The sequence below is a fragment of the Coregonus lavaretus genome (assembly GCF_964263955.1).
Source record: "Coregonus lavaretus genome assembly, chromosome: 8".
NCBI classification, from domain to species: Eukaryota; Metazoa; Chordata; class Actinopteri; order Salmoniformes; family Salmonidae; genus Coregonus; species Coregonus lavaretus.
Genome location: NC_139995.1, coordinates 21979958 through 22004671, shown reverse-complemented (window position 1 = coordinate 22004671; position 24714 = coordinate 21979958). Strand labels below are relative to the sequence as shown.

General features: G+C 41.7%; 1 protein-coding gene across 1 annotated transcript in view; it reads left to right on the top strand.

Annotated features, from left to right (window-relative positions):
- Positions 1-24475, top strand: part of LOC311133392 (receptor-type tyrosine-protein phosphatase gamma-like) — a gene marked incomplete at its 5' end in the record, with an annotated part of 269130 nt that extends 244655 nt beyond the window's left edge. Inside the window, 15 exons of the mRNA XM_084166893.1 lie at positions 315-406; positions 3714-3810; positions 4020-4102; positions 4297-4431; positions 4575-4709; positions 5274-5446; positions 14926-15061; positions 15378-15524; positions 18054-18147; positions 18488-18564; positions 18892-19020; positions 19512-19658; positions 19825-19967; positions 20699-20834; positions 21661-24475. Of these exons, the coding sequence (XP_084023019.1) occupies positions 315-406; positions 3714-3810; positions 4020-4102; positions 4297-4431; positions 4575-4709; positions 5274-5446; positions 14926-15061; positions 15378-15524; positions 18054-18147; positions 18488-18564; positions 18892-19020; positions 19512-19658; positions 19825-19967; positions 20699-20834; positions 21661-21807 (1871 nt within the window). The 3' untranslated portion in view covers positions 21808-24475. The remainder of the gene's footprint in view (positions 1-314; positions 407-3713; positions 3811-4019; positions 4103-4296; positions 4432-4574; positions 4710-5273; positions 5447-14925; positions 15062-15377; positions 15525-18053; positions 18148-18487; positions 18565-18891; positions 19021-19511; positions 19659-19824; positions 19968-20698; positions 20835-21660) is intronic.
- Between the last annotated feature and the right edge of the window lie 239 nt (positions 24476-24714).

The window sequence follows — 24714 nt, the reverse complement described above, 5'->3', positions numbered from 1 at the left end:
TTAAATTAGTTTTCTGCTGCTTTCCTGCATGTGTTGCATCACTCTGTCTTTTAAGTTGAAGATAGATATTCAAGACATATATTCAACAGGCATTACAGGTTGCAGAGATCCTAGAGATAGTGTAGAGAGATAGTGTAGAGAGGGTTGGTATAAACATTGTAGTGTACATTAAACCTGTTTATCTTGAGTACGTACCTCAGTTCCTCTGCTACACTTTCCCATGTATTCCCCAGACACAAGTGTGTGCTGAACTCGAACTGTGACTGTGTGTTTCTGACTAAGTGTCTAATTGTGTGGTATTGTCTCCCTTTCAGATGACATGGAGGCCATCTCTGTCAAGCAGTTCATCAAACACATCTCAGAGCTCTACTCCAACAACCAGCATGGCTTCTCAGAGAACTTTGAGGTAAAGAACTGCTCTCTCTGTTGTTTTATATGCAGTCTTAACACCACAATAGACTGGCTGGAGTTGGACTAGCATCTCAGCCAGGTGGGTTAGAGTTAGTTATCCAGGTAGGTTAGAGTTAGTTAGCTAGGTGGGTTAGAGTTAGTTAGCCAGGTGGGTTAGAGTTAGTTATCCAGGTGGGTTAGAGTTAGTTAGCTAGGTGGGTTAGAGTTAGTTAGCCAGGTGGGTTAGAGTTAGTTAGCCAGGTGGGTTAGAGTTAGAGTTATCCAGGTGGGTTAGAGTTAGTTAGCCAGGTGGGTTAGAGTTAGTTAGCTAGGTGGGTTAGAGTTAGTTAGCCAGGTGGGTTAGAGTTAGTTAGCTAGGTGGGTTAGAGTTAGTTAGCCAGGTGGGTTAGAGTTAGTTAGCTAGGTGGGTTAGAGTTAGTTAGCCAGGTGGGTTAGAGTTAGTTATCCAGGTGGGTTATAGTTAATTATCCAGGTGGGTTAGAGTTAGTTAGCTAGGTGGGTTAGAGTTAGTTAGCCAGGTGGGTTAGAGTTAGTTAGCCAGGTGGGTTAGAGTTAGTTAGCCAGGTGGGTTAGAGTTAGTTAGCCAGGTGGGTTAGAGTTAGTTAGCTAGGTAGGTTAGGGTTAGTTAGCCAGGTGGGTTAGAGTTAGTTAGCCAGGTGGGTTAGAGTTAGTTAGCCAGGTGGGTTAGAGTTAGTTATCCAGGTGGGTTAGAGTTAGTTAGCTAGGTGGGTTAGAGTTAGTTAGCCAGGTGGGTTAGAGTTAGTTAGCCAGGTGGGTTAGAGTTAGCCAGGTGGCCTGTGCTCTATCTCTAACCACTGATTGACTTGTTATCTTAATGTGTTGTGTCTGGTTTGCCGTGTGAGTGAAGGCAGAATGTGTGTCCATGTGTGCGTGCGTGTGTGGGCCATTTAAGGTTCCCATAGTGCTGCTAATGGTCATGGAGCAGATGATTTGGGAGAGGCCTTTTAGCCTTTATACTTGTGTCTCCTGACTGGGCTGGCTGCGTGAGTGAGTGAGTGAGTGAGGGAGTGAGAGAGAGATCAGTCTGGAAACCTTTGTCACATTACTTACTAAACCAATAATTACCTTGTGATGTGTGTGGATCAGAGACAGAAAGCTGAATGGAGGATCAATAATGCTCTGTGCCTGGGTGATAGCCTTTAGGACAGACATAGCCATGTTTCATTCAGAGCAAAATAGCCTACCTCCAAAAGTCTCAGTCAATGGTCCTAAGACTGTTTTGAGGGAGAGTTTGATCACATGCTGGCAGCTATATGTGCTTTTAATGGGCTACCTCTCCTATTTCATCACTGTGGTTTTAGAAACCAACTCTGCTGCCCTCTTCTTCTTCTTCTTCTTCTTCTTCTCCCACCCTTACTTTCTCAGCCCTTAGCAAACCACTCAGAATTCCTTAGTGGCCCCCTCCCCAGAAGAAGGTGTGTCTGTACTGCACTGCACTGAGTTTTCTCATGGGGCTAGCAAAACCTCCTCCCCCCACCCCCACCACCATCCCCTTGTTGTCCATGCCAGTGTGATGGACACTTGTAAGTGCTTTAAGGTTTAAGGGGGGCCCCTTTCCTGGGTGAATGGAGTGCTCCGTGCTCACCACGGCTCTTTATTTGTCCCCAGGAAGGAGGCAGGAGAAAGGGGGAAGGCAGCGGAGCGAAACCCCTTTGGCTGGAGGGTCTTCGGTCCCTGACAAGTTGCTTTGTCCAGCCGGGCCCCAGGGAGACGTGGGTAGGATGAGTAAAGACAGGGGGAGAGGCTGGGGAGTGGGGGGGGGGCTGGAATGCATACTGCATACCGATAGAGTTGCAGAGAGAATATAGTAAAACAAATTCAGAAGACATCATATCAGCATGTTGGTTACATGACATGACTTAGGACTTTGGTGAATAAAAATGTGTCCATTTGCACCATGTCTCATAGATGTACTACTGTAGTTCCAGGAAACTCTTTGTACCCTTACGCCTTTCACACCATATAGACACACAGGGTTCTGGGGTTATTTATAACCTTCTTGTCATTCTAATGTCTACATATGTCCAGTGTGGTTGAATTATCCCTGGTGTTGGCTAGAGATCTTCTACTTTGTAGTATCTTAGTCTGTAATGCCACCACCCCCATTGGCATACACACTGTAATTGGACCAGTGGGCAGCTGTGTCCGTGTTCCGTGTGTGTACTTGTGTATGTGTGTATATGCATGTGTGTGCATGAACGTGCCTGTGTGTGTGTGTTTGTTTGTGTGTGCGTGTGTGTGTGTGTGTGTTTGTGACTGCATGCGTGCATGCCTGTGTGTAATGTACTGTATGTATATGTGCCATCTGGTGGTCACATCAACCAGTGGCTTTCCAGTCAGTATGTACCCCGTCTTACTGTCCCCATTATTATATATATATATATATATATATATATATATATATATATATATATATATATATATATATATATATATATATATATATATATATATATATATATATATATATATATATATATATATATATATATATATATATATATATCCGCCTTGTATGAGGGGTCTGAATTCTTCCACTGTGCCCAGAATAAATGAGTATTCCTGTTTGTACCTTGCAGAGAGAGACATCTATAAAGCTAAAACAAGGTTGTTGATCTGTAAATAACTGAGGGGCTAAAGCCAAACTGAGGGCTTTGGTCGGCCATAACGTTACCTATTAGTGCTAGAAGGTCAGAAAAATGTTGTTGGTTTGTCATACAACATTGCCATGTTCTGGTTGCTATGAGGCTACTCTGACTGATGGAGCATAATACTCATGTATTCTCTGGTTTTCTGATCGGATAGAGACACACAGATAATATAAGCATCTTTGGCATGTTTTCTGCCATGACTTTAAAGGATGGTTGATATAATTGCTACATGAAGCTTCTCAGTCGTTGGCATGCTTTATGGTTCTACTGGAACTGGAATGATGTTGTGAGAGTTTGAGAGCAGCTGAGGTTTGGGAAGATTGCGTGATGGTTAGCTGAGTGTGTGACAGCACTAAAGGGGAGAGAGCGTGTCAACTTCTGCTTAAAGAGAGGGGAGAGAGAGAGAGAGGGGGGAGAGAGAGAGAGAGAGAGAGAGAGAGAGAGAGTAGAGAGAGAGAGAGATCTGCCCTGTGTCTGTTACTGTGTCAATCACATTCTGACAGCGTAAAATTGCTGAGATGTCACCAGAAATGCCTGTATAACTCACAGCACCGGCATTTATGTCAAAACCTCTCTTTTCACCACGCTCCAAAATGTCATCTTTGGTGTGTGTGTCTCTCGCTCCCACAGGAGGTGCAGCGATGCACGGTGGACATGAAGATCACGTCGGAGCACTCCAACCATCCAGACAACAAGCACAAGAACAGATACATCAACATCGTGGCCTGTAAGTAGTGCACACATCACAATACAGGACCATGAAAGGCTATCACACCACTGCTTTGATGCTTCATGTCACACAGTTACTGCTTGTCAGAGTACAGCTGTCATCATCTAGACTACTGGTGTCTTCAAAACTGACAGAATATGTAGTGCTAGGAATGTGACACAAGCACACACACACAGACACTAACTGTCCCTGTCTCTCTCCTCCAGACGACCACAGCCGGGTGAAGCTACGGCCATTAGCTGGGAAGGACTCCAAACACAGCGACTACATCAATGCCAATTATGTTGATGTGAGTGTATCTCTTATGGCCCATCTGGTCTGGTCGTGTAAGTGTGTATTTGTGTGAGAGTTAGTTTGTGAATTGCATATTTCATGCATGTGTGTACAATATGTGTAATGTATTGAAGTTCAAAGCAAGTCAATATCTTTGCATAGTGTTTGTGTTCTGAATGGCCTCTCACCATGTTTCCCTGTGTATGGTAGGGCTATAACAAGCCCAAGGCCTACATCGCAGCCCAGGGTCCTCTCAAGTCCACCTTTGAGGACTTCTGGAGGATGGTGTGGGAACAGAACACTGGTATCATCGTCATGATCACCAACCTGGTGGAGAAAGGAAGGGTATGTACACTTCAATTCAATAGATCTCTTCCCTCTCAGTACTAAAATAGTCATTACTTTTTAGTAACCACGTAATAACCTTTTGGTTTCTTTGTGATTCATTGAAATAAGTGGTCCTAGTCCTTTGTGTTGTGTCCCTGCAGAGAAAATGTGACCAGTACTGGCCCACAGAGAACAGCGAGGAGTATGGAAACATTGTGGTCATGCTAAAGAGCACCAAAGTGCACGCCTGCTACACGCTACGACGCTTCACTGTGCGCAACACAAAAATAAAAAAGGTCAGTCACAGTGGTACAGGTCTCCATACCTGTGTTTTCAGGTGATCCTGTTCTACTGGTCTCAGTGTTATTGAAAAGTTATAATTTTTTCTCCCCAATTTTGTGATATCCAATTGGTAGTTACAGTCTTGTCCCATCGCTGCAACTCCCGAAACACGACCCTGCCAAGCCGCACAGCTTCTTGACACACTGCTCGCTTAACCCGGAAGCCAGCCGCACCAATGTGTTGGAGGAAACACCGTACAACTGGAGACCGTGTCAGCGTGCATGCACCCGGCCCGCAACAAGGAGTCGCTAGAGCGCGATGGGACAAGGACATCCCGGCCGGCCAAACACTCCCCTAACCCGGACGACGCTGGGCCAATTGTGCGCCGCCTCATGGGTCTCCCGGTCGCGGCCGGCTGCGACACAGCCCGGGATCGAACACGGATCTGTAGTGACGCTTCAAGCACTGCGATGCCCCTAACGTGATATCTCATTTACTTCTCATCATGTAGAAACATACTAATCAATGGGTCTTCTCTCTATTGCCCTCCTCCCTCTTCCTCCGTCCCTCTCTCCCAGGGACAGAAGGGGAATCCTAAGGGGCGTCAGAGTGAGAGGACGGTGGTGCAGTACCACTACACCCAGTGGCCTGACATGGGGGTCCCTGAGTACACCCTGCCCGTGCTCACCTTTGTCAGAAGGTCCTCTGCCTCCCAAACCCCGGAGATGGGCCCTATGCTGGTCCACTGCAGGTACTGTCTCTGTCACTGTACTGCTCAGGAATTCTTATGGGAGAAGACTTACTAAGTGTTAGTTAGCAGGGTGCACATTTTTTAAACTGCTATTTAAAATATTAATCAAGCATGAGAGAGAGGAAGAACAAAAAGGAAAATAAAGGTTATGAGGCCAAAAACGTAAGTGTCAATATAAGACAGTTTAATGATTTACTGGAATTTAGTTTGTTATTTCTTTTCACCTCTGGAAACATCTGTTGTGGTGCAAAAGCTCGCTACATAAGTGTTTCAGCCAATAAATCAGTATGATTTGGCACGGCTGAGATTAAAAATCCCTTCACGTGTAGTTATGTGAGTGACGTGGCATAGAGCCATGCTATAATATGCACTGCAGTCTGAAATACAGTGGCTTGCGAAAGATTCACCCCCCTTGGCATTTTTCCTATTTTGTTGCCTTACAACCTGGAATTAAAATGGATTTTGGGAGGTTTGTATCATTTGATTTACACAACATGCCTACCACTTTGAAGATGCTAAATATTTTTTGGGGTGTGAAACAAACAAGAAATAAGACAAAAAAACAGAACTTGAGCATGCATGACTATTCACCCCCCCCCCAAAGTCAATACTTTGTAGAGCCACCTTTTGCAGCAATTACAGTTGCAAGTCTCTTGGGGTATGTCTCTATAAGCTTGGCACATCTAGCCACTGGGATTTTTGCCCATTCTTCAAGTCAAAGCTGCTCCAGCTCCTTCAAATTGGATGGGTTCCACTGGTGTACAGCAATCTTTAAGTCATAACACAGATTCTCAATTGGATTGAGGTCTGGGCTTTGACTAGGCCATTCCAAGACATTTAAATGTTTCCCCTTAAACCACTTGAGTGTTGCTTTAGAAGTATGTTTAGGGTCATTGTCCTGCTGGAAGTTGAACCTCCGTCCCAGTCTCAAATCTCTGGAAGACTGAAACAGGTTTCCCTCAAGAATTTCCCTGTATTTAGCGCCATCCATCATTCCTTCAATTCTGACCAGTTTCCCAGTCCCTGCCGATGAAAAACATCCCCACACCATGATGCTGCCACCACCATGTTTCACTGTGGGGATGGTGTTCTCGGGGTAATGAGAGGTGTTGGGTTTGCGCCAGACATAGCGTTTTCCTTGATGGCCAAAAAGCTAAATTTTAGTCTCATCTGACCAGAGTACCTTCTTCCATATGTTTGGGGAGTCTCCCACATGCCTTTTGGCAAACACCAAATGTGTTTGCTTATTTTTTTCTTTAAGCAATGGCTTTTTTCTGGCCACTCTTCCGTAAAGCCCAGTTCTGTGGAGTGTACGGCTTAAAGTGGTCCTATGGACAGATACTCCAATCTCTGCTGTGGAGCTTTGCAGCTCCTTCAGGGTTATCTTTGGTCTCTTTGTTGCCTCTCTAATTAATGCCTGCCTTGTCTGATCCGTGAGTTTTGGTGGGCGGCCCTCTCTTGGCAGGTTTGTTGTGGTGCCATATTCTTTAAAAAAATTTATAATGGATTTAATGGTGCTCCGTGGGATGTTTTTTTATAACCCAACCCTGATCTGTACTTCTCCACAACTTTGTCCCTGACCTGTTTGGAGAGCTCCTTGGTCTTCATGGTGCCGCTTGCTTGGTGGTGCCCCTTGCTTAGTGGTGTTGCAGACTCTGGGGCATTTCAGAACAGGTGTATATATACTGAGATCATGTGACAGATCATGTGACACTTAGATTGCACATAGGTGGACTTTATTTAACTAATTATGTGACTTCTGAAGGTAATTGGTTGCACCAGATCTTATTTAGGGGCTTCATAGCAAAGGGGGTGAATACATATGCACGCACCACTTTTCGTTTTTTATTATTTCAATTTTTTTTTAACAAGTTATTTTTTTCATTCCACTTCACCAATTGGGACTATTTTGTGTATGTCCATTACATGAAATGTAAATAAAAATTATTTTAAATTACAGGTTGTAATGCAACAAAATAGGAAAAACGGCAAGGGGGATAAATACTTTTGCAAGGCACTGTATACGCTATAATTTCCACTACAGCTACTCTGCACTTCCTACCTTTGTTATTTTTTTATTTTTTTTATTTTTTTTGGGGGGTGGGGGGTGGATCAGCTTAATATTGCAGATAGATTGTATCTTCTATCAATGTAATTGTCTGCATCACTTCCAATCCCCCATGTTTTTTATATATATACTACCCTTTATTACTTTTCAACCCCGCCATGCTTTACCTACTTAGAGTAAATTAGTGAACAACAATGCCCAGGCCTCTACTTCCGGTCTATACTTACTATCTACACCTTATGGACACAGTTAATTTTACAATAATTATATTATATATATTTTTTTGCTCCTGAACTTCTTCTACTCTCAACCTCTCCGATCATTTTCATGATGTCCATCCGGTTTGCTTCTATATGCCATATCTTTCTAACTGTGCTCTTTCCCAAAAGCTCCCAACATACAACCTTATTAGCTATTATTAGCTATCATTATTAGCTATCTTTGTTATTATTTGTTGTTATTTGTTATTAGTCCCATCCTTCAACTCTATTCAATACCTCCCATCTATATCTTAACACCATCCATATAGGATTTCTATTTGCCATATATATTTCAACCGTACTGTGATGTTTTACAAATGTTCTGAACCTTTCTATTCTCATTGCTTCTACAGATTGTGAATTAAAAATAAACATTTTTGCTAAAAGTATTATTATATTATTGATCGATTGACTATGACTTTTCAGATCACCCAGTAGTGCTATCTGCAAGGTTAGCTCCAGGTAAATATTGCAATCCTTTAGCCATTCCTGGACCTGTGTCCAAATACAAGCTACAAATGGACAGAACCAAAACAAATGATCTAATGATTCTGTCTCTTCACAGCAAAATCTGCAGAGCTGGGAAGATTGTATCCCCCATATAAATAACATTCTATTGGTAGCAAGAATTTTATATAATCATTTAAATTGAAAGATTCTAATTTTTGAATCCGGTGTCATTTTGCGTGTCAGTTCATAAATACTATGCCATGGGATCGGTACGTCAAAAATCTCTTCCCAACTATTTTGCAATCTATATGGGACGGCTGTCAATCCTTTGTTCCTTAAGTGAAACTGATATACTTTTTTATTTATCACAGTTTTCCTTAACCAATTATGTTCTTTAATGCAAGGCCGACAGACAAGTTCCTTACTTTCTCCCCCTTCCACTTTCCTCTTCCACTTTTGCGGTAAGGCTGCAATTATTTGGTTGCAATTTTGGGTAGAGCAGACATTTCCATATGTTTTTGTTAGCTGCATGTGCGACATAACTCCACCAGTCCTACCGATGATATCATTTACGAAGATTATACCTTTTTTAAACATTCTGTCAAAAAAATAAAGGTTTTTTGTCAATTAGTATATTTGAATTTAACCACAATATTTGTTGCATTATTTGTTCTGTCATTGCTGGAGGATGAAATTGAAATTGCAACCAACTTTCTATGGCTTGTTTTAGAAATAGTGATATTTGGGAGATGATTTCCTTTTCAAATAACTGCAAATGAGTTGTTGTAATCTGAATAAAGGGAAAAAGGTATTTCTTGAACATTGGGTGAGACAATCTTACTAATTTGCTTGAGAACCAGTTCGGATTTAAGTATACCTTTTGTATGACTGAAGCTTTTAGTGATAGGTCTAATGCTTTAATATTTAATAATTTATGTCCTCCGAATTCATATTCATTATATAAATATGCCCTTTTAATTTTGTCTGGCTTGCCGTTCCAAATAAAATTGAATATTTTTTTCTCATATAATTTAAAAAACTGTTCGCTAGGCGTAGGCAAGACCATAAGCAAATAGGTAAACTGGGATAATACTAAAGAGTTAATCAGGGTGATTTTTCCACAAATTGACAGGTATTTTCCTTTCCATGGTAGTAAGATCTTATCTATTTTTGCTAACTTTCTATTAAAATGTATTGAAGTGAGATCATTTATTTCCTTTGGGATATGTATTCCGAGTATATCCACATCACCATCAGACCATTTTATTGGTAAACTACATGGTCATGTAAAAATTGTATTTTTTTGTGATCCAATACGTAATATAGTACATTTGTCATAATTTGGTTGTAATCCAGAGAGGTTAGAAAATGTATCTAGATCCTCTATGAGGCTGTGGAGGGATTCTAGTTGTGGATTTAAAAGAAAACATGAATCATCAGCGTACAATGACACCTTTGTTTTTAAGCCCTGGATTTCTAATCCTCTGATATTATTATTGGATCTGATTTTAATAGCTAACATCTCGATGGCCACAATAAATAGATATGCCGATAGTGGACAACCTTGTTTCACTCCTCTTGACAGTTTAAAACTTTCTGAGAAATAGCCATTATTTACTATTTTACACCTAGGGTTCCTATACATGATTTTGACCCATTTTATAAGAGATTCTCCAAAATTGAAATGCTCCAGGCATTTATATATAAACCCCAGTCGAACTTTATCAAATGCCTTTTCGACGTCTGCTATGAATAGCAGGCCTGGTTTCCCATATTTTCCATAGTGTTCTATTGTTTCCAATACTTGCCTTATATTATCTCCAATGTATCTTCCATGTAAAAAACCTGTCTGATTAGAATGAATAATATCCGACAATACCTTTTTAATTCTATGCGCTATACATTTTGCTAGAATTTTTGCATCACAACACTGAAGTGTAAGGGGCCTCCAATTTTGTAAATGGACTGGATCTTTATATTTTCCACTTGTATCCTGTTTCAGTAATAATGAGATCAGACCTTCTTCTTGAGTGTCAGATAATCTACCATTTACATAGGAGTGGTTAAAACATGCTAATAACGGTCCTCTTAGTATATCAAAAAAGGTTTGGTATACCTCGACTGGTATGCCATCCAACCCTGGAGTTTTCCCAGACTTAAAGTCTTTAATTGCATCCAGAAGTTCCTCCTCTGTAATTTCACCTTCACATGAGTCTTTCTGTGTGGCTGTTAATTTGACATTATCAATAGAAAAAAATCTCTACAATTAGCTTCAGTTAAAGGAGATGGAGGCGACTGAAAAGAAAACATATGCTTAAAGTACTTTGTTTCTTCCTTCAAAACATCATTTGGTGAATTATGGGTGACTCCATCAATTGTAACCAGTTTCATTAAGTTCTTTTTGGTAGCATTCCTATGTTGAAGATTAAAAAATAATTTTGTGCATTTTTCCCCATATTCCATCCAGTTTGCTTTATTTTTTATAATATATTACACTTGATCTTTCTTGAATAAGTTTCTCCATTTATTTTTGTTTTTCCTCTAATTTATTCTCAGCCTCTATGTTACAGTTTTTATTGCCATCTATCTGTTCTGTTAGACTTTCTATTTCCTTTCTTAGTATAAACTCTTTTGACCTAAGTTGCTTTTGTTTTCGAGATGAGTACTGAATTGCATGGCCTCTAAAGGCACATTTAAAGGTGTCCCATACAATAAGGGGATTCGCTGTACCTATGTTATGTTGGAAAAAGTCAGTTATAAATTCCTTTGTTCTAATTATAAATAGATTATCATCCAATAGGCTTTGATTAAATTTCCAATATCCTCGCCCACGTGGAAATTCAGTAAGAGTAATGTATATGCCTATTATATGATGGTCCGACCGCATTCTGTCCCCTATCAACACTTTTTTTTACTTTTGGTGCCAACGAGAATGAGATAAGAAAGAAGTCAAGACGACTAGCTTGATTGAGTCTCCGCCATGTATATCTCACTAGATCAGTATATTTAAGCCTCCATATATCTACTAGTTCTAATGTATCCATGACATTCACAATTTCCTTAAGAGCATGTGGGTGATTGTTTGTGGTGTGATTTCCTTTACTGTCCATTGAGCTATTTAAAACAGTATTATAATCCCCCACCATAATAATATTGTCTTGAATTGCTTGCAGGGTTGATAATTTATTATATATATTGTCAAAAAATTGTGGATCATCATTATTTCGTCCGTAAAGGTTAATGAGCCATATCTGTTTATGGTCCAATAACATATTTAAAATAATCCATCTACCTTGCGTATCTATTTGGACAATTTGCACATTCGGATCGAAATTACTATTAATTAATATCATCACCCCTTTTGAATTTCTTTGCCCATGGGAGAAGTATATTCCCCCCCCCCCCATTCTTTTTTCCACGCTACTTCATCTCGAATTGTTGAATGAGTTTCCTGTATACAATAGATATTATATTCCTTCTCTTTGAGCCATGTAAATATTGTTATTCTTTTGTTATTATCAGCTAAGCCATTACAATTATAACTGGCTATACTTATTTCACCATACACCATAATGAGATACAAGTTTCAAGTCTATTTATCATTATATATGTTTTGTAAATTTACCAATAAAAAATACCGTAATGATTGAGTGTCCATATAGCTGTACCGTGATATTTGCATTGCTACGGAGTAACCCATCAATTGTTCTCCACTAATTTCCCCGCTAAAGCCCCTCCCCATCCCAAGTTGAGCGGTCATCCCAGTGATCAGCATCCCACCCACGTCCCTCCGGATCCCTAAGGCCCCGAGAGGCCAGGACCCATCCATCGAAAACAGCACACAGTGCCACCCACAAAACAGAAGCAGATTAACCGCCAAAAGCATTTCCAATGCTTTCACCTCTATATATATATCTATATAACTATTTTTTTTAAAATTATGCATATCCTATTTTCCATCATTATCAATTAATATGCGTAATAATGTTGGCAGTTCACGCGTAGGATTCTAACATATAACCCGGATTGCCATTGTATTACATTTAATTCATTGACAAGCAATTATTATCCTAGCAAATAATTCCCGTGGTCCATCCCATACCCCCCCCCCCCCTCCCCCACAACACCCCCCCCCCACAACAGATGCCAGAGGGGGCGGTGCTGCTCAAGTAGGTCTCTGACCGCATTTATTTCTCTGTTTAGGCTGCATACTCACAGCAGGTCCATGAAAGAGATGGGAACTTCTCTTTGGTGTATGGGTCGCTCAGGTGGGTGTCCAGGTTATAGGGTTAGGGATCTTTCCATCATGATAGAACAATGAAAAATTAGATTAGATGTATACTATATTTTAAAATGTATATCCCTCATCTACACAAAATTGAAAGCTCTCTCTCACTACCCCTGCTCATAGACCCCCGGTCGGCTCTGGGTATGCAACCATTTCCCCTCTCACTCACTTAACGCTGCACCTTTTCAAACACAAAAATGCACACCACATGGTTGACTGCGGAAGAAATGGGCCGAGCGTGCAAACGCACCCGCATCCACATCTGCCGCAAGGGGGAAAGGATGCCAGAGGGAACACAGGACCAACCACAACAACCATCCGCCAAAACAACAACCTCCCGCCAAAAAAGCCATGTTCTAATTATTTGTATTTAAAGATGTATTGTTCTGCTTGTCGTTTTATCCTTTTATAAAATACTATACTTACTATAAATGTTATTTAATATTACAATCCCATATCATTGCTAGTATCAGGTGCTCCAATATTCGACTCCTCTATTGCAACTTTTAGAATAGCCATGGAGTAGTCTTTGTGTCTCTGAACATTTGGTTGTCAATATATAGTTTATCCACCACGAGTGCAACACGTTTCCCTTTTAATCTGTTTTCCTTGAAGATTTGATACAGAACTTTGCGCCTTTCTACAATCTCCCTCAGGAACTGATCATTCATGCCTATTTTCGTGCCAGCAAGTCTTTTTCCTAGGCTTTTCACGATAGCTTTATCTTTAAAAAAAGCAAATTTGGCAACGATTGGGCGCTCATATTTCTGTCCTCTTTTTCCGAAACGGTGTACACGTTCGAGTTGGATTTTATCGACAGCCTCGAGTGGGATTTGTAGCGCTGTATGCAGGAAGTCCTTCATAATATTCTCTGTTATTTCTCCCTCCTTTTCCTGAATACCCGTAAGTACTAGATTTTCCCTCATCGATCTAGTTTGGATGTCTAGTAAGGCTTCTCTCAGAAGGTTGTTCTCCTTTTTTAGTTCCCTAACGTCCGTTTCCATTTTAGAGACTGTCACTTTTAATTTTTTGGTTTCTTTCTCCATTACCAAAGCTTTTTCATCACTCATTTGAAGACTCGCTTTCAACTCTTTTACGTCTTTACTGACCAATTCTAGTATGCCCAATTTGTCATTTATCGACTTCAACAGGTCGCTTTCCACACTTACCATACCCAGTGGTGAAAAGCATATATCATCTGTATCAGTCGATGAGTCGCGTTTCCTTTTGGGGATCGGCTCTCCAGATTGAATTATATTAACTGCGAATATATGAAATGCTAATATTTAGTCTAACTTACTGATTTTGAATATTATGTTTTTATCTTGAGGTGTTTTGTACCGCTTTCTATTCAATACGCCATTTTGTCATTAGGTAATGTTGCAAGGGACCCCACTTCCTTTGTTACCTGAGAGCCTGGTATCCCATTCGTGGTTAGCTAAGTGTGTGTTTAAGGCAGTAACGCAGTGTGCAGGCAGGGAAATATACTGTAATTGTCCAGTGAAAGTTCCCTCCTCTGTAATGAGGGTAATGGTCTCTAACGTCATACTGTCCTGCGCTGTTAGATAATGGCCCTTCACAGGCCGAGCCCGCTGTGTCTACACACTCAACTATACGGCTCTGCCAGGCACACACACACACACACACAAAGGTCCTCATTACAGTGCCTGTGACCTGGGTGGACCCTGTCTCTCACTGTCAGTGCTGGCGACTGGCTTCTCTCCTGCTGAACACGGACTCTATTTATGATTAAAGCCGTCTGCTTCCTTTCCTCTTCTCTCATTAACTGACACTATACTTTATGCACAGGATACTGACATGAGGAGAGGGAAGCCAACCTAGGAGGTAGAGATAGCCCTGTTAGGGTTCAGACTGTTCAGGTCTGTCTTATAATAATAATAATATGCCATTTAGCAGACGCTTTTATCCAAAGCGACTTACAGTCGTGCGTGCATACATTTTTGTGTATGGGTGGTCCCGGGGATCGAACCCACTACCTTGGCGTTACAAGCGCCGTGCTCTACCAGCTGAGCTACAGAGGACCACATAGGAGTTTGGACTTTATGACCTCTCCAATAAGTCTTGGATGTATTAGAGCAGCTCTACCCAACTCCTATCCTTGACTGTCACTGTGTCTGGTGGTTTATAACCATGAACCTCATTCATCAGCAACTGGTTTAGATCTGGAGAACCAGGTGACTAGACACTGGACAGCCAATGACATGAATCGATCAATTAAGAACCAGCTAGAGGAGAACATTGCTGTAGTTGACATGGACTGGGATTGAAGACGGCTGAGTTATTAATTGGTCTGCTGCTGTCATTGACATTTTTGTCCATGTTCCTGAAGGGTTTTATTCCAATGGGAAACCCTGTTGAGTGTCTAAATGTGTGTGTTCCTGTGTGTGTGCAGTGCGGGTGTGGGCCGGACAGGGACCTACATCGTCATAGACAGCATGCTGCAGCAGATCAAGGACAAAAGCACAGTCAACGTCCTGGGCTTCCTCAAACACATCCGGACCCAGCGCAATTACCTGGTACAAACAGAGGTGGGTCCGGTGTGTGTGTGTGTGTGTGTTAACACCCTTCTATTCTCACTATGTCACTATGTGCCATTCTATTCACTTGAGCATCTGTGTTAAAGCAAATGATGATGTCTTTCTTATCTGTCTTATGCAGCTGTGTTTTAATCTGGCCGTATCGTTCTTTGTAATTACAGGACAGTCATGCATCACACAGCCACTGTTGTCCGGGACAAAGGGAGCATAGCCATTGTCATAATTTCTCTGCTTTACAAAGAGCTGTATTGCCACTGTCTGCGTGTCTGACTTGGTGTTGCTTCTCTCCGTCTTTCTTGGCCTATAGGAGCAGTATATCTTCATTCATGATGTGTTGATTGAGGCCATCATGGGGAAGGAGACAGAGGTGTTGTCCAGCCAGCTGCACAGCTATGTCAACAGTATCCTTACGCCTGGGGTGGGCGGCAAGACTCGGCTGGAGAAACAGTTTAAGGTCAGAGCACCTCAATTCACAGTCTTCCTGAATCCTAGATCTCTTTCTCTCTTTCTCTATCTACCTATCATGCTCCTTCTCTGTCAAACATATTTTCTCTGCATCTTTCTTTTTCTGCCTGCATATCTCTCTCTCTCGCTCTCTCGCTCTCTCTCGCTCTCTCTTTCTCTCTCTCTCTCTCTCTCTCTCTCGCTCTCTCTCTCTCTCTCTCTCTCTACATGTAATTAGAATGGAAATACATTTAGGGGAAGAGTACTTCTCTTCCCCGGGTGTCCCCTTTGACTAATGCCACTCACTGCACTTGTTGCCAAGGCGATGTGAACCCCCCTATCATGGTGGGGGGGTCTAGGTTGTCGCCTGGTTTGACGACAGGCTCAGATCGTAATTGGCTTTCATTATTCTCCTCCACGGTGGGATTTGATTCGGCCCAGGGTCGGGCAAGATTGAGCGTGCTCTTGTAAAACAATGGTAGCCATTGTGATTTTAATGCAATTAGCCTCAATGCTGGATTTTAAGTTAATCATTGTTTGGAGAGAATATTTATTTTGTTTTTCAGAGCCCAAAAATGTCCAAAGTCCTATGTTAATTTCTGCTCTCCAAAGAATTTAGCAGTGTTTGTAATTTGGTCATTTGGCAGGAGCGTTAAGATGACCCACATTTTTTTCCTTCAGCTGAATTTGATCTGAGTAAGAATTGACTAGTATTGAAAAGCATTGAAGAAAGTATTCACCCCCATTGCCATTTTTCCTATTTTGTTGCCTTACAACCTGAAATTAAAATGGATGTTGTAACATTTGATTTACACAACATGCCTACCACTTTGAAGATGCAAAATATTTGTTATTGTGAAACAAACAACAAATAAGACCAAAAAAAACTTTTGAGCGTGCATAACTATTCACCCCCCCAAAGTCAATACTTTGTAGAGCCACCTTTTGCAGCAATTACAGCTTCAAGTCTCTTGGAGTATGACTCTATAAGCTTGGCACATCTAGCCACTGGGATTTTTGCCCATTCTTCAAGGCAAAACTGCTCCAGCTCCTTCAAGTTGGATGGGTTCTGCTGGTGTACAACAATCTTTAAGTCATAACACAGATTCTCAATTGGATTGAGGTCTTTGACTAGGCCATTCCAAGACATTTAAATGTTTCCACATAAACCACTCGAGTGTTGCTTTAGAAGTATGCTTAGGGTCATTGTCCTGCTGAAAGGTGAACCTCCGTCTCAGTCTCAAATTTCTGGAAGACTGAAACAGGTTTCCCTCAAGAATTTCCCTGGATTTAGCGCCATCCATCATTCCTTCAATTCTGACCAGTTTCCCAGTCCCTGCTGATGAAAAACATCCCCACAGCATGATGCTGCCACCACCATGCTTCACTGTGGGGATGGTGTTATAATAATAATAATAATATGCCATTTAGCAGACACTTTTATCCAAAGCGACTTACAGTCATGTGCGCAAACATTTTTACGTATGGGTGGTCCCGGGGATCGAACCCACTACCCTGGCGTTACAAGCGCCATGCTCTACCAATTGAGCTACAGAGGACCACAGGGTGTTCTCGGGGTGATGAGAGGTGTTGGGTTTGCGCCAGACATAGCGTTTTCCTTGATGGCCAAAAAGCTCAATTTTAGTCTCATCTGACTAGAGTACCTTCTTCTATATGTTTGGGGAGTCTCCCACATGCCTTTTGGCGAACACCAAACGTGTTTGCTTATTTTGTTCTTTAAGCAATGGCTTTTTTCTGGCCACTCTTCCGTAAAGCCCAGCTCTGTGGAGTGTACGGCTTAAAGTGGTCCTATGGACAGATACTCCAATCTCTGCTGTGGAGCTTTGCAGCTCCTTCAGGGTTATCTTTGGTCTCTTTGTTGCCTCTCTGATTAATGCCCTCCTTGCCTGGTCCGTGAGTTTTGGTGGGCGGCCCTCTCTTGGCAGGTTTGTTGTGGTGCCATATTCTTTCCATTTTTTAATAATGGATTTAATGGTGCTCCGTGGGATGTTCAAAGTTTCTGATATTTTTTTATAACCCAACCCTGATCTGTACTTGACTCTGGGGCCTTTCAGAACAGGTGTATATATACTGAGATCATGTGACAGATCATGTGACACTTAGATTGCACATAGGTGGACTTTATTTAACTTTACTAATTATGTGACTTCTGACAGTAATTGGTTGCACCAGATCTTATTCAGGAGCTTCATAGCAAAGGGGGTGAATACATATACACGCACCACTTTAAGTTATTTTTTTCATTTCACTTCACCAATTTGGACTATTTTGTGTATGTCCATGACATGAAATCCAAATAAAAATCCATTTAAATTATAGGTTGTAATGCAACAAAATAGGAAAAACACCAAGGGGGATGAATACGTTTTGCAAGGCACTGTACTTCTTGAAATGACTGGAATTGACCTCAATCCTGTTTGTATCGTTGTTATCTAACCTCTCTCTCTTTCTTCCTCCCCCTTTTCATCAATCTCTCTGTCCCTCTTTCTTGCCCTCTCACCTCCTCTCTTGTTTGCAGTTGGTGACTCAATGTAATGCCAGGTTTGTGGAGTGCTTCAGTGCTCAGAAGGAGTGCAACAAAGAGAAGAACCGCAACTCCTCAGTGGTGCCCTGTAAGTCAAATACTTGTATAACTATATTATCCATGCACCACCTGACAGCGATATTCACCTATTGCACTGGCTCCAGTCTAGACTGCTGCTTTCCACAGTGTCCTGTTTCTGATGACCCTAGTCTCTATCCATGGTCAAAGGAAGTCATTCATCTACAGTAGTTAGTCACATAACTGGTTGTTTATGGTCCATGCTCATACTATAGTTATTTGAAGTGAGTATGCTGTGGCTGCTTTTCATAGAAATCACTCACTCGCTTTGTTAACCAATAAGAACATGTTTGCTGCTTAGCTCTATGATCACTGTGCCCTGATTGGTTCTCTCTGTGTCTCTATGGCAGCGGAGCGAGCGAGGGTGGGGTTGGCACCTTTGCCCGGTATGAAAGGCACAGATTACATTAACGCGTCTTACATAATGGTGAGTACCACCTCCTGTTCCTCCCCTGTCAATCATTCACTGTCCCTCAGGCACACACCTGGCTGGACCAACTGAACAAGGAATGTAAATATTATGATATAAGATCCCTTTGTCTCATAGATGTTCATTGCTATCAACTGAGAGGAATGGACTTGGAGTTGTTGTTGACTTTTGTGAATCCTAAAGGTAGACTACTAGCTCTACTGTGTTTTAAGCAGTGGTAGGCTACTGCTGTGGCAGGTTTCACCTGAGGCACACTGGCTTGTTTTCCTCTTAACCACAACACAACCCTTGCTTGAACCCTTGACCTCTGTTGTGATACCACAGGGCTACTACAGGAGCAATGAGTTCATCATTACCCAGCACCCTCTGCCCCACACCACTAAAGACTTCTGGAGGATGATCTGGGACCACAACGCACAGATCATTGTCATGCTGCCGGACAACCAGGGGCTGGTGGGTCTGGCACACACACACACACATACACACACACATGCGCAAACGCATACACACACACACACACACACTAAAGGTAAAACAGTTCAGATATCAGCCTAATCTTTGGTCTATTGAAAGGCTGCCTTAGCACCCTAAGCATAGTCTTTTCCAGCCTTGGCCCAGTGTTCACACAGGAAGTCACTCGATTGGGGGTGAGAAGCATTGAGATGAGGACTGGAAGTGACAGCAGCTGTATCAGTCGCTCCAGTCAGCCATATGTCTCTCTAACTAACTCTCTCTGTATATATGTGGTTTCACACACTGAGTGGTGGCACTTCTGCACTCAAATTCCCATCCCTTTAACATTTTGTTTCGTTTTGGACCTAATTCTTTGCTCAGCGTAAACTGTCAGTGATTCTACTAAACATAAATGTCTCACCCCCACCTTCCCACTCCTCCCTTTTCCATTTCATACTCATCCCCCTTTTGGTTTGGCTGTGTGTCTTTAGGCGGAGGATGAGTTTGTGTACTGGCCGAGTCGAGAGGAGGCCATGAACTGTGAGGCCTTCACTGTCACGCTTATAAGCAAAGACAGACTATGCCTTTCTAACGAGGAGCAGATCATCATCCACGACTTCATCCTGGAGGCCACACAGGTACGTTGTGGTGTGTGTGTGTGTTTATGGACCTGCCTCTGTGTGTATGACTGTCTTTACCTCCATTAGTGTATGAGTCAGTCCGTGTGTGTGGGTGGGTGTGTCTTTGTATGTACACCTACATACACTAACCTATCCCTTTCTCTCTTTCTGTTCCTCTCCCCAGGATGACTATGTGTTGGAGGTGCGTCACTTTCAGTGCCCTAAATGGCCCAACCCTGACACTCCCATCAGCAGCACCTTTGAGCTCATCAATGTCATCAAGGAGGAGGCTATGACCAGAGACGGACCCACCATAGTACACGACGAGTGAGTGTGGCACGTCCTGCTGCTGATGACAGGGAAAACACTTATCTCTGCTTTTAACCTCTTGAAGTAAATCATTTAAACTGTATGCTGTTTCAACAGAACATTTAGCTATTCACACACACACACACACAATTTCATATCTACAGCATACCTGGTAAGCATAGCCATTGTATTACCTCTAATGAGTCCCACCCCCATGTACACTGATACGCCATCAAATTAGAAATAATGAACGTCTCTTAATATTGACAGACATGAGCGGCGACGAACAACACTCCCAACGACGAGACATGCAGCTTTAGTCATGTTTATTCATTAGGATAATGAAGATTGCTTGTCTCATCCCAGAGAAAAAAGGGACTAATTGAGCATTTCAGTTCTGTAACGTTACTATGGGATCCCCCCCTAAGAGGTTTTGGATAGACGGCTGTAGTAATTATCTGCATATTCATTAGCTGGTTAGACATGGTTGTTAGGCTGTGTATCTCCAGTGCACTTGACACAGCTGTTAATAAAAGCAGCAACCTTTTCATTGTGAGCATCCCTCTTTCTCTAAGGGGCTGAACCCCTCTTGCCGTCTCACATGGAATTAATTTGCTGCAGTGTTCCTTAAGTCTTCAGTCTGACGTTCAGTTCCTCTCTGGGCTCAATGCTTCTCTGTGACCATGTGTGTCCCTGTCCAGTTTAAAGGCCTGTTAAGTAACCCTGTGTGTTCCTCTCCTGTCCCCTAGGTTCGGGGCAGTGTCAGCGGGCATGCTGTGTGCCCTCATCACCCTGTCCCAGCAGCTGGAGAGTGAGAGTGCCGTGGGCGTCTATCAGGTGGCCAAAATGATCAACCTCATGAGGCCTGGAGTATTCACAGACATAGTGAGTAGACCAGTAGCATGGTTATGAAATGTAAGAGATTAAATACACTACATGACCAAAAGTATGTGGACACCTGCTCGTCGAACATCTCAGCTTCCATTCAGCCACAAGAGCATTAATGAGGTCGGGCATTGATGTTGGGCGATTAGGCCTGGCTTGCAGTTGACATTCAAATTCATCCCAAAGGTGTTCGATGGGGTTGAGGTCAGGGCTCTGTGCAGGCCAGTCAAGTTCTTCCACACCGATCTCGACAAACCATTTCTGTATGGACCTCGCTTTGTGCACGGGGGCATTGTCATGCTGAAACAGGAAGGGGCCTTCCCCAAACTGTTGCCACAAAGTTGGAAGCACAGAATTGTCTACAATGTCATTGTATGCTGTAGCATTAACATTTCCCTTCACTGGAACTAAGGGGCCTAGCCCGAACCATGAAAAACAGCCCAAACCATTATTCCTCCTCCACCAAACTTTACAGTTGGCACTATGCAATCGGGCAGGTAGCATCCGTGAAACCCAGATTTGTCCATCGCACTGCCAGATGGTGAAGCGAGATTAATCACTCCAGAGAACGCGTTTCCACTGCTCACAGAGTCCAATGGTGGCGAGCTTTACACCACTCCAGCCGACACTTGGCATTGCACATGGTGATCTTAGGCTTGTATGCTGCTGCTCGGCCATGGAAACCCATTTCATGAAGCTCCCGATTAACAGTTCTTGTGCTGACGTCCACATACTTTTGTATATATAGTGTAGATGCAAATTGGCTACGTGATTGCATTTTTGGAGTTTGCACCCTTTCTTACAGCATTTCCCTCTCCCTCCACAGGATCAGTACCAGTACCTTTATAAAGCTATGCTCAGTCTGATCAGCACCAAGGAGAATGGCTCTGGCCTAAGGTCGCTGGACAGAAACGGCACCATGGCCATGTCGGATGAGTCAGACCAGGCATGGAGCATGGAGTCCCTCGTCTGAAGGGCCCCACCCACCAGGCCTGAGGGTCCCCTGGCCCTCGCAGAGAGAGAGGCACTTACTTTGTAAAATGTCAAGGACTATAAGACAATACTTTGAGGCCTTTTTTGCCAGACTCTTTGTTAAATGAATAACCTGATTACTTTTTTACACTGATAAAAAGTTTTTGATATTTATTTTTTGCCATTTTATGTCTTAATGTTATCCTACTGAACGTTTGCAGCTGCATTTTTGAGTTCACAACAACGAAACACACTTCTGTCTTTCTTGTTTGCACTATAATGTCAGTGTTACTGTCTATACTAAGCTGATGGACTCTGTTCTACTACACTTAAGCTCTTATTGCAACATTCCATGGCAAAGCCCTCACTCAACTTCTTTAGAGAAGTAAGAAAATAAAAAACATTGCTCCATTTGCTCCCTACTGGCTCATATAAGGAAGAGGAGCGAGAGTGACTCCCTGTTCATATCAATATCCCTTTCAACCTGAGTTTCACTACAGTAGCCCTCTTCTCCTCTCCTCTCCTCTCCTCTGCTCACCCATATGGCTCATATATCACTAATTTTCTGCAAGACTCAACAGTCTGGTTTCTGTCACACCTACAGGCAATAGGGTCATTGGTTCTGTTTGTTGTTTGTTTTTCTTTTGTTTGTATGCATCTTATTAGCAATTCAAACCCATATTTGAATATTGAAGGTGGTATTGTAACAGCTACTGTGAACTTTAATGATTTTTTGTATGATTCATATAATGCTTTTTAATATATATATATATAGATATATGTACACATATATGAATATCCCTATCATTATAACTTGTGATTTTGTAGATGTCCGATGTCATGACCTGCCTCTGAATCCCACTTGATCCAACAGTTTACCGCTCTTAATCAATGCCAGTATTGATTTTCTGCACACTTACACCCTCTTCTGGCTCAGTTGTTTTTTGCTTCTTGCTGCTAATAGTCAACGCACAGTCATAGAAGTTAGTCAAATTAAGAAATGATAATGCCCTTGTGTGAGTGGAAACTTCTTTGAGAAAATGGATACTTGTGATACAACCAATTGCCATTTTCTGTGTCCTGCCCTGTTGAATTGATTATTTGGGTGAAGGTATTTTTATAATCCCCTTGTTCATCCTGAAGCAGGTATGCACCCACGTCACACGGCCTTGTGTACATAGTTTCTAATCCTCACCGTTGCTTGACTCTGCTTGTGTGTGGTATGATTGTATGCTATGACTGTCGTATGGTTTTGCTCCAGATTAAGCCAGGTGGGAATTTAGTGGCCTAAGCAAGGACAGTTTTACTGTGGTTTAAGGACAGTTTTACTGGAGTCCTAGAGTGATTCACATGAACTCATTCACCCTGTTTTAGTTGTTGTCCTCCCACCACCACCCCTTCATTTCCTGACAGAATCACTTTTTAAAAAATACCTCCCTTAGTTATCTGAAGGAAAGAGAGACGACCTGTGATTTGCATTTGAAAGAAAAATGTGAATTCATTATACAGCACAATGACCATGCTATTAGAATATTTTCCGTTTGATTATCACAACAAAACATAGAGGATACCTATGATTTGTAACTTTTACCAAAGACTTAAACTCATTTCCGTTAAGATAAATATTAGAGAGAGGGAGAGCAGGTTTTTTGCATTTGTGTCTGATTTCCTTTGTCAGTGATGTGTAGGCTGTTGACTGAGTGAGTGATGATGATCCTGTTTACTTTTTCTTCTGCTTCTTTTGCCATCTTTTTGTTTCCATACTGGACTTTATGTGTCAACTCGTCATAACTTGTGTTCGTTTAGGAATTCCCTTTGCTACAGAAGGAGCTCATTGCAATTGTATTATATCTAATTTATCACTCAACTCTTAGAATAATAAAGTAGAGAGATGCATCAATTATTTTATTCTTTTTTTACCCATCATCTTTCATCTCCTTCCAAGGAGGGCTATTGAATTAAGTCATAACTCCAACATTTGGGGTAAACAGCTGACTTTTGTCCCTTTGTCACTGAAGGCATTTTGCATTGTTAAGCACTAGCTTTTTTCATTCTTTCAGTTTTGCTTGTTCCATCACTGAGCCTAGTGTCCACTGTCAGGTGTGTTCATGTGTTGCAAAACACAAACACTAGTGTATCATGAAAACAATGTACATATTTTGTTGCTTCTATAACCAACCATTTTCTGGAAACTTTGTATCTATGGTAAATAATCATAGAATTTTATATTTTCATATAAAGCTATTTTTCTTTCTCTCAGTTCAACTCCTTCATTGCATTGCTTTTGTGGTGAAACGTGGAAACCAAGTCTCCGTGCATTGAGCTAGTGGTCGTCATCACATTCCAATACAATTCCACGCATCTCATTAACTATAAGGCAGTGATTGTGATATTATTATTGTTATTACTTTGTTTTGTTTTCATTTTCATGTTTCTGTTGTCAGAGTGTGCAATAGAATAGCTCTAGTAAGTCACTGAATAATTTCATCCCATTGACAATTTTGAACAGGGGGGCGTTGCTTCCTCTTTTGTAACCTGAAATAAGAAAAAAAAAGAAGGAAAAAAAAAAATTTGTTTTGTTGAAAGCTATATCAAAGCATTCTATTATAGTGTTATTTAATATGTAAATTGTATTGCTATACTTAAAATAAAATATGGGTTTTGATGTACTTTGTTGAAATCCTTGTGTGGTCCATGTTTGCCTTTGTGTACTGGATTTAGTCATTTGTATCATATTATGAATCAAGCATTATCATTCCACTATCCTTGTATCACATAATTAGATACAAGGATAGATACAAGGTTGCCATCTAGTGGTAAAGTAGTGAAGAACTTTCCCAGAACAGCCAAGTAGTTTTCGATAGGCCAACACATCCTGATCTCAAGAGCTTACATTCTGTTCACAAGG